This window comes from Ranitomeya variabilis, chromosome 2 (genome assembly GCF_051348905.1).
Source record: "Ranitomeya variabilis isolate aRanVar5 chromosome 2, aRanVar5.hap1, whole genome shotgun sequence".
Taxonomy (NCBI): Eukaryota; Metazoa; Chordata; class Amphibia; order Anura; family Dendrobatidae; genus Ranitomeya; species Ranitomeya variabilis.
This window is the reverse complement of record NC_135233.1, coordinates 197,693,105-197,710,217: the sequence shown is the minus strand read 5'-3', so window position 1 is coordinate 197,710,217 and position 17,113 is coordinate 197,693,105. Positions and strand designations below refer to the sequence as shown.

At 43.1% G+C, this 17,113-nt stretch overlaps 1 protein-coding gene across 10 annotated transcripts in view; it reads left to right on the top strand.

Moving 5' to 3' along the window:
* Window positions 1–17,113, top strand: part of LOC143804881 (diacylglycerol kinase eta-like) — a 266,345-nt gene that overhangs the window by 200,492 nt on the left and 48,740 nt on the right. For all 10 annotated transcript variants that reach the window (XM_077283417.1, XM_077283420.1, XM_077283423.1 and 7 more), the window contains 2 exons: window positions 7,299–7,392; window positions 14,589–14,696. In XM_077283417.1, the coding sequence (XP_077139532.1) occupies window positions 7,299–7,392; window positions 14,589–14,696 (202 nt within the window). The remainder of the gene's footprint in view (window positions 1–7,298; window positions 7,393–14,588; window positions 14,697–17,113) is intronic.

Sequence of the window (17,113 nt, the reverse complement as noted above, 5' to 3'; positions counted from 1 at the left end):
ACTGGTCACTGTAGAGATTATCCTCTGTGGTTTGAGGACTTTGAACTCATGGTATTTCTTTCTTCTTTTTTTATCGTTTGTTTTCTTTTCTTTTTTTCATTTTTCCATGGCATTTCTTGTTGAGTCTAGCCAGACCTTTATATAGGGGAGCATTGGATGTCCCATGTAAAGAGTATGCACAGCTATGCAACTATTTTTTTATTGATCCAATCAAATTTAACATGAAAAATTATTCTAAAACAACTTTTTTACCAAGTTGCTCTTTTGCCTTTAAGCCGTTGGGCTATTTCTCGTATTGCAGCTCATGCGAAGGGATTGGGAATCTTTCTCCGGGTTTTGCCACCTAATCTGAGAGTGGCATAATGTAGTGGTATAATAATGTAGAGATCAGCATGACATATTGACAGAGAACCTGATTCCAGTGATGTGTCACTTATTGGGCTGCTTGCTGTAGTTTTGTTAAGCAGGATATTATCACTAGAAACTTCCAGTGTGTGTTTTGCTGAGCCTTCATCTGGGGTTTGTGTAATTGTACAAAGAAAGCAGCTAATAGGAGATATGTGCTGGGTTATACAGGGCTCAGCATTCAGAGAACCTGTAGATCTGCAGCAGAGAAAACTGATTTTATCAAAACTGCAGCAAGCAGCCCAGTAAGTGACATATTCTGACTCATGGGTATGTAGAACGCAGTGGTGCCTGGATAGACCTATTCTTTTGGGCGCTTCCGTATTGACCTGTACTCACGTTCATACCGATTTATCAGATAGCTTAACTCAGCCACGTTCTCATGTAAGAAGACTCCAGGAAAAGAGGATTGCTTTAACTGAAATTCTTGTATTATGATGAAAGCAGCAGGTAAAAAGGAATATTCAACAGAGGACATGTAATAGGATGCATACAGATGGAAGGATGATAACAAAATGGAGAATAAGGGCGTGAACAAACATACATCACAGGACTACAGTGAGAGAGTTGGGACAAAATACAGGGAAAGGCAAACTTCTGCCTAGAAAGAAGGATAGAACACAAGCAATGCAAACATTGAATGATTTCCCAAGTCGTGGGACATGACACTCCCCATCTGAAATCCTTGGATTTCACGATGTCCGAAATTCTTCGAAGCCGTTCGAACCTGAAAAAACAAGAGGAAGAAAACATGCATGCAATAATAAACATCAAAGATTTTTAAGTCCAACTCGTTGTTGTTGACCCGTAGATCACACCGAAGTATAAGTCCAAATATATTAAACCCATCTTCAGATTGGGGAAGCCGCAAACATGCCAACTCTTCCACCAACCCAGAATCCAATGGGAATGTTAACAGTTCAATAAACTGGAGAATGAAGAGGAATGCTCCCCGCCGTGAGCAACGTCCAGGAGCATGTTCAGTTCATGTGATGTCCTCCTTTCGTAGAAGCAGCACGAGTTCAGTGACCGGGCGGAAGAAGGTTCGGGTAGAGCCCCCTTTTGTCACCTTAACTTCTACCTTACGAGTCTTTCCGTCCTCACTGGGTAAGACCTTGGTAATAAGTCCCATTGGCCAGTCATTACGATGAGCCTCTTTATCCTTTAAGAGAACAAGGTCTCCTTCTTGGAGATTGGGACTGGGCGTCTGCCATTTGTGACGGTTTTGAAGCAAGTGCAAATATTTGGTCTTCCATCGATGCCAAAACACGTTAGCCAGGTGTTGTACTTGCCTCCACTGACGTCTGTAAATGTCCTTGTTATCGAAGTTCCCAGGTGGAACTGTAGCAGCTCTAATCTTCTGTGTGAGAAATGTGGCTGGAGAAACATCAGAACCCAAGTTGAGGTCCTTTAGGTTTGTGGCATGGTCTTCAGATGGAAACACGTTCATTACCTCTTGACTGTTAGAGATAATCTTGTGGAGTCTGAGGTTTGATGTGGATAGCATTTCCTGTGTCCTGGAGAGTAGGTCAATTGCATCTTCGCTTGTGGGCAAGGACTTGAGCCCATCGTCCACGTAGAAGTTCTTCTCTACAAATTGCCGAGCATCGGAACCGTACTCTCTCTCACCTTCCTGGGCTGTCCGTCTCAGTCCATAGATCGCCACAGCAGGTGAGGGACTGTTGCCGAAGACATGGACCTTCATCCGGTAGTCTATGACCTGATTGTTGACATTGTTGTCTTTGTGCCATAGGAACCTAAGATAGTTTCTGTTGTCTTCTTTCACAATGAAGCAATGAAACATCTGCTGAATGTCGGCCATTATGGCAACAGGTTCTTGTCTGAAGCGGATCAATACTCCAAGGAGGCTGTTGTTCAGGTTGGGCCCAGTTAGGAGCAGGTTATTGAGAGAGAGGCCTTCAAACTGAGCACTGGAGTCAAACACCACTCTGATCTGGTTAGGCTTGCGAGGGTGATAGACACCAAAGGATGGAAGATACCAACATTCTTCTCCCTCTCTCAGTGGTGGCGCAGGTTCAGCATGATTTCTGTCAAAGATGTTCTGCATAAAGTCAATGAAATGCTTCTCCATCTCTGGTTTCCTCTTTAGGGTACGCTTTAAGGATGAGAACCTTGCAGTTGCTTGCTGCAGGTTGTTCGGCAACCTCACTTGGGAAACGAAAGGGTAAAGGAGCTACCCAACTGTTGGAGTCGTCTTGAACAAATTCTTTATCCATAACCTTTATAAATTCTTTATCTTCCCTTGTGGGTGCCAACTTGTTGTCATTACTTGTGGAATCGAACACTGATGACCCGAGGTTTTCTTCCCAGGACTGGAACGTGTTCATGTTGTTGAAGGATTCCTGTTGCCACTTGGTGTTGCTCACTTTCTCTTTCACCCAGTAGTGATGTGGGCATGGTTGGAAATGAGTGCTGCGACCATTTGACAAGATGTGTGTTTTGTAAGAGGAGATGTTGTTAGGTCTCTTCATCTTATGTATGCAAACATTGCCTATGATTACCCAGCCTAGATCTAAGCGTTGGGCAAATGGTGCATCGTGTGGTCCGTTAATTTGCTGACGCACCTTGTGCAGCCGGAGAATGTCTCTGCCAAGCAGAATCAGGATATCTGCATTGTTGTTGAGGGCTGGTATCTTGTTTGCTATCCCCTTGAGATGTTGGTGATGAAGAGCAGCCTCTGGCGTTGGGATCTCTTCTCGATTGGATGGAATCTGGTTGCACTCGACCAGTGTAGGTAACGGTATCTCGACGGTGTTCTCGAGAGATGTCGCTGTAAGACCACTGGCCCTTCTCCCATAAACCTCTGTAACACCACTGCAGGTACCTAAGGTGTAAGGGTAAGCATTTCCCTTTAAGTTAAACATCAAAGAGTTCTGACCTTGCAAGTGATCGGTTGCTCTGATCATCCAGAAGGACGTACACCTTCACGGCTTTCTCTGGGTGACCGTTGGGATATACGTTCACCAGGCAAATCTTCACACAGGACTTGTCCCAGAGGTCTTCTCCGCAGACTTCTGTGCATGAAGAAGATATTGTGGCATGGCTTGCAGTTTGAGCTGCGTCCTCCCCGCCATGGCTCGTGGTGGGGGAAGGAGTAAGTGTAGAGTCAGGACGGAATGGGTGGAGTGCTTGTACGTGGTCCTCACTGTCACACTCCATGCACTTAATTGTAGTTTTACAGTCTTTAGCAAGGTGTTCAGTAGAAGCACAACATCTGTAGCATACCCCGAACTTCTTTAGAAGTTCCTTGCGTTCTTGGAGCGGTTTCTTCCTGAAGCCAATGCACTTTTTTAAGGGATGTGGCTTCTTGTGGATGGGACACTCACGATTTGGGTTCTCTATCTTTTCACCCTTGTTACTCTTGTCTGGGGGTGATGTTGGTAAGGGAAGAATATCCGTCTTCTTCACTAACACTGGACCCCTGCGGTTTCTATCATTCGAGCGTGCGCTCACGTATTTAGAAGGAGGTGAAGCTGGGCCACTGGATTCTTGGTAGGAAAAGCTTGGGTCGTTCTTGCGCTCTGCCACATCTTTTATAAACTCACAGAAGTAAGAGAATGGAGGAAATGACACTTGATGGTCTTTCTTATATTTTGACCCTAGTGTAGTCCACTTTTCTTGTATATTGTACGGTAGCTTGGAGATAATGGGATTTACTCCACGAGCAGTGTCCAGGTAGCTGAGGCCAGGTAGGTGGGTGTCTGCCTTGGCCAGCTGGAGCTCTAACAGCAAGTCACTGAGCTCTAGGAACTTTGAACTGTCCTTGCTTGATATCTTTGGAAAACTCTGTAGACGCTTGAACAGTGCATCCTCTATGGCTTCTGGACTGCCAAAGTTTTTCTCTAGTCTTTCCCATGCAGCCATGAGACCAGCCATTGGATTACTGGTATGTACAGACCTGAGTCTCTTGACACGCTCTGTGGATTGTGGTCCTAGCCATCTGATTAGCAGGTCCAGCTCTTCGGCAGCAGTGATGCCAAGGTCACTAGTTACGGTTCTAAAGGCATTTTTCCAACCTCTGTAATTTTCAGGTTGGTCGTCAAACCTTGTGAGACCGGTTTTAGTAAGTTCGCGGCGAATCATGTACCTTGCGAAGTCGGACATGTCTGTTCTTTCTGACTTAGGATGCACGAATGTGGGCTGAGCGGTGTTGTACATAGGGGTGGAGATGTCTTGGCCTTGAAACGTGGGTAAGTATGGAGTGGCATATGCATTTAGTCCAGCAACCGGTTTGGTGGGTATAGTCTCTGCTACATGCGGAGCTGGCACTATGCAGTTGTCGAGAGTATAATGACCTGCCGGTATATTGGGTTGCGTGCAGATAATAGCCTGTGGAGTTTGATGAGATGCAGGGTCTTGGCGCATACCGGAATACGAAGGAAGTTCAAGTTTGGGAGCATTGTACTGACCTTGAGTGTAGGGTTCTGTAAGTGGATCGGCATCCTGGTGCCCTGGAGAAGCATGAACGCCATCAGGAGTGTTAGTGATGATCTGCGGTTCGCCATTTTGGCTTAGCACGTAGTCTCTTGTGCGTTCAATAGGGTCCTCCGCCTCCACTTCACACAAACTGATGCTGTCTCTTTGACTCCCACTGATAGCTCGCTCCAGGATCCTTAACTCCGCCATGGCTGTTGCGTGCTCACATTCCTTCTCCAGAGCTTCCTTGCGTGCTGCATCCGCATCCATTTCTGCTCTCTTTTGTGCTGTGGCTGCATCCATTTCTGCCATTTCTGCTCTCTTTTGTGCTGTGGCTGCATCCATTTCTGCTCTCTTTTGTGCTGTGGCTGCGTCCATTTCTGCCATTTCTGCTCTCTTTTGTGCTGTGGCTGCGTCCATTTCTGCTCTCCTTTGCGCAAAGGCTGCTTGTATCTTAGACGTTTCTGCCTTAGCACGTGCCCTTATAAGCTGCTGGCTGAGAGTGGAATATTTTGATGAACTTGACCTAGATGAGCGTTTTGAGTGCTTAGACGATTTGGATGAGCGAGATGATGCATCTGGTGTCCGTGCAATTTTAGCCTCCATCTTTGTCTTAATGTCGCGTACGGTGTAGTCTCTTTCAGAATTAAGCTGCTGGAAACTTTGCAATTCTTTTAAAGTCTCTGGCAGATTCAGTTTCTTCAGGAGAATAATGTATTGGTCAGTCTTCTCCATATACCTTTGGTATGCTGTGCATAATTGTTCTAGGGCTCCCTCAAGTGGTAACTCATGAGAAGCAGGCCTTGATACAGTGTCTATGTGACTCAGCACTTTCTCCCATAGTGAAGACACATCACTATATACAACACATTTTTCAGTCTCTAAATTCTCCATGACTTTCCATGTAGGTTTAACGGTACGTTTTCCTCTTTCACTAGCTGGTGGATGGGGATCTGGGTCTCTTTCCTGTGTTTGTAAGTCTGGTAGGGATATTGTATACCTTGCTTCAGACATGATTTGATTGCAGGCAGGAAGAGTGGATGATGAGGGTTATACTTCTCACTGTTTATCTGCAGTGTGTGGCTTCTATGCACGCTGGGGTCTGGCTGGGAACTGGGTTACTGTGTATCTGGGAAATGTCCTTTTCCACTGAGGTTCAGCACAGACCTTGAGTTACTGTCTCTGAAGGCAGGATATTCCTTTTTACTATTCTGACTCATGGGTATGTAGAACGCAGTGGTGCCTGGATAGACCTATTCTTTTGGGCGCTTCCGTATTGACCTGTACTCACGTTCATACCGATTTATCAGATAGCTTAACTCAGCCACGTTCTCATGTAAGAAGACTCCAGGAAAAGAGGATTGCTTTAACTGAAATTCTTGTATTATGATGAAAGCAGCAGGTAAAAAGGAATATTCAACAGAGGACATGTAATAGGATGCATACAGATGGAAGGATGATAACAAAATGGAGAATAAGGGCGTGAACAAACATACATCACAGGACTACAGTGAGAGAGTTGGGACAAAATACAGGGAAAGGCAAACTTCTGCCTAGAAAGAAGGATAGAACACAAGCAATGCAAACATTGAATGATTTCCCAAGTCGTGGGACATGACATGACACATTTCTGGAATCGGAGTCTGTGTCCGTGCGTTATGCTGCTCTCACATGGGGTAGGAAAAACCTGGTGACACATTCCCATTAAATTGAAGCTGTGATGGATACCTAATAATTGCATATGGCTATAATGGTATCTAGATTTTCATGACATATTTTATAAGCTATAGTCTGTGGGTGACAAGTATCGACAGACACTGTCAGACATGTATTTAACCCCTTTGCGATCTTGGACGTCATCGGTCATCTCCCTGCCTTTGATGCAGACTCCAGCACTGAGCTCTTATCTTTCTCCACACAAGGCAGCTGATCTGATCAGCCATCAAGTGCCTCTAACAGCCACGGATGGATCCGAGATCCACCTGCGGCTGTTAGCCAGTTAAATGCTGCTGTTAATCACTGACATTTAACACGCACCGGCTGGAAGCTCGTCACAAGTCCCGCCCTTTAGCGCCCCTGATCGTGGGGCACCAATGGGTTGTCATGACAGCCTGGGGTCTGCAGAAGACCCCGATGCTTGTCATTGTGAATCTCCTATGAACCCCGGCCTGTGGATAGGAGATTGTGATTTCTGCTATATGTAGCAGGGCTGAAGCCATGCTATGTGTAGCACAGCCGCTCCATTCTCAGTGCTTTGGCTGCATCACTGATGTAAAGTCGACGGCTCACATCACCGCTGCAGCCAATCACTGAGCACAAAGGTGCAGAACAAGCGAGGGATCTGATTTTGTTATGTTACATGACATTTTTTTGTCTATGGTAATCATTTCTATGTAATTATTGCTGACCGATCGTGGTATAACATGGCTCATCATAATATGTTTTATTACATCCAGAATCCAGACGTGGAACAGTATCATCAACCACATCCTCTATTATCCTAGATCGACCCTACTCCTTCAGCCATCTTCACTTTGCTGATGATTCGGTGTAAGTGCATTGTGTTACTTTTATAGAATGTTGTCATTTATGACCTGGGAAAGGCGTCAGGAAGAGGAAAGTTCTGCAGTGGTCATCATCTCACTATGGGCTGACGCAGACATCCGTGCAAATCAGTCCAAGCGCAGACCGAAATGCACGGACTGGCCCTGGCCCTTTCATAGACATATATGAAGCTGGGACATTCGGGTGGGGACAGCCGCGGCTGCAAGGTTCAATGTTAATTTCCTTGCTGGCAGCTTGCTGCTGGAAGCTGCTGTGTTGCTAGATCTGCTGATGTGGGTGGTGACCATCCTTTAAAGAGTCACATGACGCATCAGCTGACTGTTGGTAATATAGTTTTCTCTGGAGACCAGTCGTGGTGTCAGCGCTGAATCTGCTACTTCTGGGGAGTTTGGGGCCCTGTTTCCGTATCCCCTGCGGTGTGGAGCTTTGCAGTGTAGCCTGGAGCTAAGTTGCTTGTTTACTTACCTTGTCTGTCTCATGTCACTCATGTCTTGTCACTATTCCCTGTGTTTGTATAATCTGCAGTGGTGAGGCTAGCGTCCTTGCCGGTCAGTACACTAGCCATGGTTTAGTGAGGTGACAGCTAGGGATGAGGTATGTCATGGCGACGGGGGAAAGGACCTGCATAGGGCGTTAGGGGAGCTTAGTGATAGTTACAGGTTGGTTAGGCCTTCCTCCCCCTTTTCCCATCCCGTTGTTGGTGTTTGTTGTGCTGTCCGCTGAACTGACCCTTGTGGTCGTGACATTATTACCAACCGTCAGCTGATGCGTCATGTGACTATTTAAAGGATGAAAGGAGTGGTCACCACCCACATCAGCTGATCTAGCAACTCAGCAGCTTCCAGCAAGGAAACTGACATTAACCCTTGCTGGAACGACATAGATTGTTCAGTTTTGTGTGCCTTTTGATTTGATTTGGGTTTGATGTTGTGGTTATTAACCCTTGCTGGCACGAAAGCAAAAAAACATTTGCGATTGACACTGTCCCTCTCAGCCAGAGGAGTTTTGTTTGGAGAAGGGTCACTAATTCCAAAGCACTTACCCAGCCGCAGTCTTACAGGAAGTCAGCGAAGGAGTTAATGACAATATACCTGACTATTTCTAGTGACGACAGCAGAAATTTTGAAGGCAGCTTTTTACTCTAAGATCAGATTCAGACATTGCAGTTTCTGCAGCCTTGCTGCATCCTGTAATGCAATTGTTTTTATAATTTATCTTTTATCCTAAATACATCTATAATTTTAAGTGACCGTGACGTTTCCACGGCTGTTGTAACTTAAAATTACATTAAAAGGGGATGTATATTCAGACAATGACCCAGCGTTTAAATCAGGCTGTCAAATGTATTTTTTATAAAAAAAAAAAATCTTTTTCAAATTTCCATATCATATCACTATCAGAAATCTTGCAATATTCACACTGAACACTAGGCCTAGTATTAGACTCATATTTCAGATGACTTTTCAGCAGTCTCATTATCATCACAGATGGAATGTCACTGACAGATGACATCTGTGTCCACAGCTGATTACACGGGAGCCACCGTGCACCATAGATGATAACAAAGCTCACCTCCTCTCCCTTTTCTTCATGCTCACCCAATGCTGTGATGGAATTCAGCAGGGCCTAATGTGCACAACATGGCGCAGGACACTAATATTAGGCCTCCTGGAAAGTGGGAAACTGGCAAGATTTTCTTAAAAATAGTTATTGAATATGAAAAAAATGTATTTTTTAATACCTTTAGCCTAAAACCTGAATTAAATAAGACGTCATTTCAGATTTCTTTTAACTTAAAATAGCGCAGACATTGATGATCCATTGTGCTTGTGATTGGCTGGTAGATTCACCAATGAGCACGCACGGTAAATTGTGAATCCATGGATCCCATTAGTGAAGAGGAAAGCGAATAATTATATAGTTATAACCAGAGACTGCATCACTGCACTGCCTAACATTGCTGCCTAGTCCTGCATGTCTGACACATGGCACAGAGGTGTAACTGTGCTGTACAGTGTGACACATGTCCTGCACTGCTGTCTGTGCACACTACAGTGGGAGTGAAAGTATTCACACCCCGTTACATTTTCCACTCTTTGTTTCATTGCAGCCATTTGGTAAATTCAAAAAAGTTCATTGTTTCCCATTAATGTACACTCTGCACCCCATCTCGACTGAAAAAAACAGAAATGTAGAAATTTTTGCAAATTTATTAAAAAAGAAGAACTGAAATATCACGTGGTCATAAGTATTCAGCCCCTTTGCTCAGACACTCATATTTAAGTCACATGCTGTCCATTTCCGTGTGATCCTCCTTGAGATGGTTCTACTCCTTCATTGGAGTCCAGCTGTGTTTAATTAAACTGATAGGACTTGATTTGGAAAGGCGCACACCTGTCTATATAAGACCTCAGAGCTCACAGTGCATGTCAGACCAAATGAGAATCATGAGGTCAAAGGAACTGGCCAAGGAGCTCAGAGACAGAATTGTGGCAAGGCACAGATCTGGCCAAGGTTACAAAAAAATTTCTGCAGTACTCAAGGTTCCTAAGAGCACAGTGGCCTCCATAATCCTTAAATGGAAGAAGTTTGGGACCACCAGAAGTCTTCCTAGACCTGACTGTCCAGCCAAACTGAGCAATTGTTGGAGAAGAGCCTTGGTGAGAGAGGTAAATAAGAACCCCAAGATCACTGTGGCTGAGCTCCAGAGATGCAGTAGGGAGATGGGAGAAAGTTCCACAAAGTCAACTATCACTGCAGCCCTCCACCAGTCGCGCCTTTATGGCAGAGTGGCCCGACGGAAGCCTCTCCTCAGTGCAAGACATATGAAAGCTGCATAGAGTTTGCTAAAAAACACATGAAGGATTCCAAGACTATGAGAAATAAGATTCTCTGGTCTGATGAGATGAAGATAGATCTTTTTGGTGATAATTCTAAGCGAATTGTGGGGAGAAAACCAGGCACTGCTCATCACCTGCCCAATACAATCCCAACAGTGAAACATAGTGGTGGCAGCATCATGCTATGGGGGTGTTTTTCAGCTGCAGGGACAGGATGACTGGTTGTCACTGAAGGAAATATGAATGCGTCCAAGTACAGAGATATCCTGGATGAAAACCTCTTCCAGAGTGCTCTGGACCTCAGACTTGGCCGAAGGTTCACCTTCCAACAAGACAATGACCCTAAGCACACAGCTAAAATAACAAAGGAGAGGCTCCAGAACAACTCTGTGACCACTCTTGACTGGCCCAGCCAGAGCCCTGACCTAAACCCAAATGAGCATCTCTGGAGAGACCTGAAAATGGCTGTCCACCAACGTTCACATCCAACCTGACGGAACTGGAGAGGATCCGCAAGGAAGAATGGCAGAGGATCCCCAAATCCAGGTGTGAAAAACTTGTTGCATCATTCCCAAGAAGACTCATGGCTATACTAGCTCAAAAGGTGCTTCTACTCCATACTGAGCAAAGGGTCTGAATACTTATTACCATGTGATATTTCGGTTTTTCTTTTTTAATAAATTTGCAAAAATTACTACAGTTCTGGTTTTTTCAGTCAAGATGGGGTGCAGAGTGTACATTAATGGGAAAAAAATGAACTTTATAGAATTTACCAAATGGCTGCAATGAAACAAAGAGTGAAAAATGTAAAGGGGTCTGAATACTTTCCGTACCCACTGTACCTGCACTGCTGTGTCATCTGCTGCACTGTATTGCACTTGTCCCTTCCTGTTCTATATGTACTTTACTGATCCGTACTGGTATTGCTTGTGCTGTACTATTTCCTACCTATACTACGTGCACTACATGTGCTGTACTGGTCTATGCCTGTACTACATACCGTATGTTTTACTGGTTTCTACCTGTACTCTATGTGCTATATTGATCCCTGTCTGTACTACATGTATTGCACTGGTCACTACCTGTATTATATATACTGCACTAGTCTCTGCCTGTATTATATGTACTGTACTGGTTCTTTGTTATACTATATGTACTGTATTGGTCCCTTCCTGTATTATATGTACTGTACTGGTCCTTTGACATACTGATAGGGAATTTAGATTGTGAGCCCCAATGGGGACAGTGATGATAATGTGTGCAACCTGTAAAGCGCTACGGAATATGTTAGCGCTATATAAAAATAAAGATTATTATTATTACTTTGTTATACTACATGTACTGTACTAGTCTCTTCCTGTATTATATGTACTGTACTAGTCCTTTGCTATACGACATGTATTGCACTGGTCTCTTCCTGTATTATATGTACTGTACTAGTCCCTTCCTGTATTATATGTACTGTACTGGTCCTTTGTTATACGACATGTATTGCACTAGTCCCTTCCTCTATTATATGTACTGTACTAGTCTCTTCCTGTATTATATGTACTGTACTAGTCCCTTCCTGTATTATATGTACTGTACTGGTCCTTTGTTAGACGACATGTATTGCACTGGTCCCTTCCTGTATTATATGTACTGTACTGGTCCTTTGTTAGACGACATGTATTGCACTGGTCTCTTCCTGTATTATATGTACTGTACTGGTCCTTTGTTATACTACATGTACTGTACTGGTCACTACCTGTATTATATGTACTGTACTGGTCCTTTGTTATACGACATGTATTGCACTAGTTCATTCCTGTATTATATGTACTGTACTAGTCCTTTGTTATATGACATGCATTGCACTAGTCCCTTCGTGTATTATATGTGCTGTACTAGTCCTTTGTTATACGACATGTATTGCACTAGTCTCGTCCTGTATTATATGTACTGTACTAGCCCCTTCCTGTATTATATGTACTGCACTAGTCTCTTCCTGTATTATATGTACTGTACTGGTCCTTTGTTAGACGACATGTATTGCACTGGTCTCTTCCTGTATTATATGTACTGTACTAGTCTCTTCCTGTATTTTATGTACTGTACTAGTCCTTTGTTAGACGACATGTATTGCACTGGTCTCTTCCTGTATTATATGTACTGTACTAGTCCTTTGTTATATGACATGCATTGCACTAGTCCCTTCGTGTATTATATGTGCTGTACTAGTCTCTTACTGTATTTTATGTACTGTACTAGGCCTTTGTTATACGACATGTATTGCACTAGTCTCTTCCTGTATTATATGTGCTGTACTAGTCTCTTCCTGTATTATATGTGCTGTACTAGTCTCTTCCTGTATTATATGTACTGTACTAGTCCTTTGTTATACGACATGTATTGCACTAGTCTCTTCCTGTATTATATGTACTGTACTGGTCCTTTGTTATACTACATGTACTGTACTGGTCACTACCTGTATTATATGTACTGTACTGGTCCTTTGTTATACGACATGTATTGCACTAGTCCATTCCTGTATTATATGTACTGTACTAGTCCTTTGTTATATGGCATGCATTGCACTAGTCCCTTCGTGTATTATATGTGCTGTACTAGTCTCTTCCTGTATTATGTGTACTGTACTAGTCCTTTGTTATACGACATGTATTGCACTAGTCTCGTCCTGTATTATATGTACTGTACTAGCCCCTTCCTGTATTATATGTACTGCACTAGTCTCTTCCTGTATTATATGTACTGTACTGGTCCTTTGTTAGACGACATGTATTGCACTGGTCTCTTCCTGTATTATATGTGCTGTACTAGTCTCTTCCTGTATTATATGTACTGTACTAGTCCTTTGTTATACGACATGTATTGCACTAGTCTCTTCCTGTATTATATGTACTGTACTGGTCCTTTGTTATACTACATGTACTGTACTGGTCACTACCTGTATTATATGTACTGTACTGGTCCTTTGTTATACGACATGTATTGCACTAGTCTCTTCCTGTATTATATGTGCTGTACTAGTCTCTTCCTGTATTATATGTACTGTACTAGTCCTTTGTTATACGACATGTATTGCACTAGTCTCTTCCTGTATTATATGTGCTGTACTAGTCTCTTCCTGTATTATATGTACTGTACTAGTCCTTTGTTATACGACATGTATTGCACTAGTCTCTTCCTGTATTATATGTACTGTACTGGTCCTTTGTTATACTACATGTACTGTACTGGTCACTACCTGTATTATATGTACTGTACTGGTCCTTTGTTATACGACATGTATTGCACTAGTCCATTCCTGTATTATATGTACTGTACTAGTCCTTTGTTATATGGCATGCATTGCACTAGTCCCTTCGTGTATTATATGTGCTGTACTAGTCTCTTCCTGTATTATGTGTACTGTACTAGTCCTTTGTTATACGACATGTATTGCACTAGTCTCGTCCTGTATTATATGTACTGTACTAGCCCCTTCCTGTATTATATGTACTGCACTAGTCTCTTCCTGTATTATATGTACTGTACTGGTCCTTTGTTAGACGACATGTATTGCACTGGTCTCTTCCTGTATTTTATGTACTGTACTAGTCCTTTGTTATACGACATGTATTGCACTAGTCTCGTCCTGTATTATATGTACTGTACTAGTCTCTTCCTGTATTATATGTACTGTACTGGTCCTTTGTTATACGACATGTATTGCACTAGTCTCTTCCTGTATTATATGTACTGCACTAGCCCCTTCCTGTATTATATGTACTGTACTGGTCCTTTGTTATACGACATGTATTGCACTAGTCTCTTCCTGTATTATATGTACTGCACTAGTCTCTTCCTGTATTATATGTACTGTACTGGTCCTTTGTTAGACGACATGTATTGCACTGGTCTCTTCCAGTATTCTATGTACTGTACTGGTCCTTTGTTATACTACATGTACTGTACTGGTCACTACCTGTATTATATGTACTGTACTAGTCCTTTGTTATATGACATGCATTGCACTAGTCCCTTTGTGTATTATATGTACTGTACTGGTCCTTTGTTATATGACATGTATTGCACTGGTCTCTTCCTGTATTATATGTGCTGTACTAGTCTCTTCCTGTATTATATGTACTGTACTGGTCCTTTGTTATACGACATGTATTGCACTAGTCTCTTCCAGTATTATATGTACTGTACTAGTCCTTTGAATACTATTGCACTGGTCCATACCTGTGCTACATGTGCTGTAGTGCTCTTTACCTTACAATAATGTGTAATCATGAATTCTGAGCTGTCATTGTACTAATATGCACCTAAATGTTTTGCATGTTTGATTTTCAGACAATTCTTAGAGAAATGCACAATGAATAATTACTTTGGGATTGGTTTGGATGCCAAAATTTCTCTAGAGTTCAATAACAAGAGAGACGAACATCCCAAAAAATGCAGGTACCAATCATTTCTTTCTTTTCTCATGCTTCTTTTCTAGTGATGTTGAAAGCTGCCGCATTGCTGTGTGCACGATGATCTGCGGGGTAATGTGTGCTGTTTGGTGACACATTTCCTTCAGTATGGAGATTGTTTCTTTTTAAAGAGACAACACCAGGAATTGTTTACTGAGGATGGTTGCTCTGTTTAGTTCTCCGTGTCACATCCTATTACAGACATAGATCCATAGTACACAAAAGCTGACGGTTTTATATAACTAAGTACACCCGCAATCATAGTACTATGTATGGGCGGCACACTTGTGAATCAGATTAAAATTCACTTGCTACCTTCTTGCTATAATCTGATGACCTGTATTGTTAGGGCATGTTCACACATGGTGTTTTTGCAGTGTATTTTACACCATGTATTTGGTGAGCAAACATGCAGTGTGCAGCATAATCATTGACATTCCTGAAATCTTATTCACACTTGTTGTTTTTTTCCGCAAGTATTTTTCCTAAGACGCAGCTTGTTACTACTTTCAGCGTCCTTGCAGCGCATTCATTTTAATGGGTGAAATCAAAAACAATTGTGTGAACATATCTTTATTATTAGTGTAAAAGGTCACAAATACAGACACCTTAGGCTGCTCTCACACGTCCATTTTTTCCCGATAAAGGAGATGTCAGTGTTCGTGTGTGTAATACTTGCGGCACATGTGTGGCAACTCTATACCACATTATGAGCACACGCACCGGCGCCTTAGAAGCGCCGTTCCCTGGCGCCAGGTGCTGAAAACGACTCTCATCATTCTCCCCTGCTCTGCCGGTGATCAGTGCGAGCAGGGGACAATGATGAGAGTTACAGTATATTCAACCGATAACAGTGACAGCAGGTGGCGGCTGATAGGACTACTACTCCCATCAGCCTACACCTGCTGCCACTAGCAACAGTGACATCTGGAGAGGCTGATGAGAGTATTCCTCACCCACCACCTGCGTTATATACAAATATAAAAATCCATGTATTTTTGATAACCAGCCAGACAAAACTGGGGGCTGCAACCCTCAACTGTCAGCGTTAGCAAGGCTGGTTATCAAGAATAGAGCGGTCCCCACGCTGGTTTTTTTTACATATTTAAATAAATCGTTTTAGAAAACGGTGTGGGGTCCCCCCCATTTTTGACAACCAGCTTTTCTAAAGCAGACAGCTGGGGCTGGTATTCTCAGGCTGGTAAGGGGCCATGGATATTGACCCCCAGCCTAAAAATAACAGCCCGCAGCTTCCCAGAAAAGACACATGTATTAGATGCACCAATTCTGGTGCTGTGCCCGGCTCTTCCCACTTACCCTGTGGCGGTGGCAAGTGGGGTAATATTTGTGGGGTTGATGTCACCTTTGTATTGTCAGGTGACATCAAGCCCACGGCTTAGTAATGAAGAGGCATCTATAAGGCACCTAACCATTACTAATCCTATAGTTATATGGTAAATAAACACACAGCCAGAATAAAGTCCTTCATTAGAAATAAGACTAAACATAGTTTCCATTTTATTTAAAAATAACAAACACGGTCATACTCACCTAACGCCTAATTCCACCGAAGCCCTCGTTCTCCTTTAATAAAACAAAAATAAAAAAACAACAATATCCCTCACCTGTTCGTCATTCTGTCCCACACCGTAATCAATGTCTGGGGGATAAATAGTTTTCAAACTGGACAGTGCCAAGATGCGACCATCCAGGCTGAGAACCACTGGTGAATGAGCTGCTGTGAGTGCAGCATCAGTGACCAGCGGTGACATCATTGAGGTTACTGCTGGTCAATGAGGCTGCGTTCCCAGCTGGGCTGAACTGCAGTGACCTCAGCGACATGGGAAAAAGTCAGTGATGAGGTCACCACAGTTCAAGCTCAATGACTTCACCGCAGATCACAATGAGAAATTCTCACCACACGTACCGGACACACTGATGTCTGAGATGGGCCTTACTCTCATCGTGATTCAGAAACATGGAAAATAATCAAACTATAAAGAACACGTATCTAAATGTATCCTGGAATTTACCCATAGAATTTATCTTCATGCATCCAATATTTCATCCTTTAATAGTTTATTGAGTAGTTGATATACCGTCCCTTCAGTCTATGGAGTCGTGCACTGTAATCAGGACCGGGGTCCGTGGTGCCGTCTGATAATTGCCATAATGTAGTGAGCCCTAGAATTGCTCCCCATCCAGGGATAGCATTGCACTCCTTTCTCTCCCAAGTCCGGCACATTGAACTTCTTCTGACTTGGCTGGGACTTCTAGTTTGCATGGTTACACTTTTGATTGTCTAAAGCATTAAGGTACCGCTATGATATAAAAGAGAATGTAACATCTGTTTTTTGTTACGCAATCTGAGAGCAGCATGATGTAGATGCAGAGACCCTGATT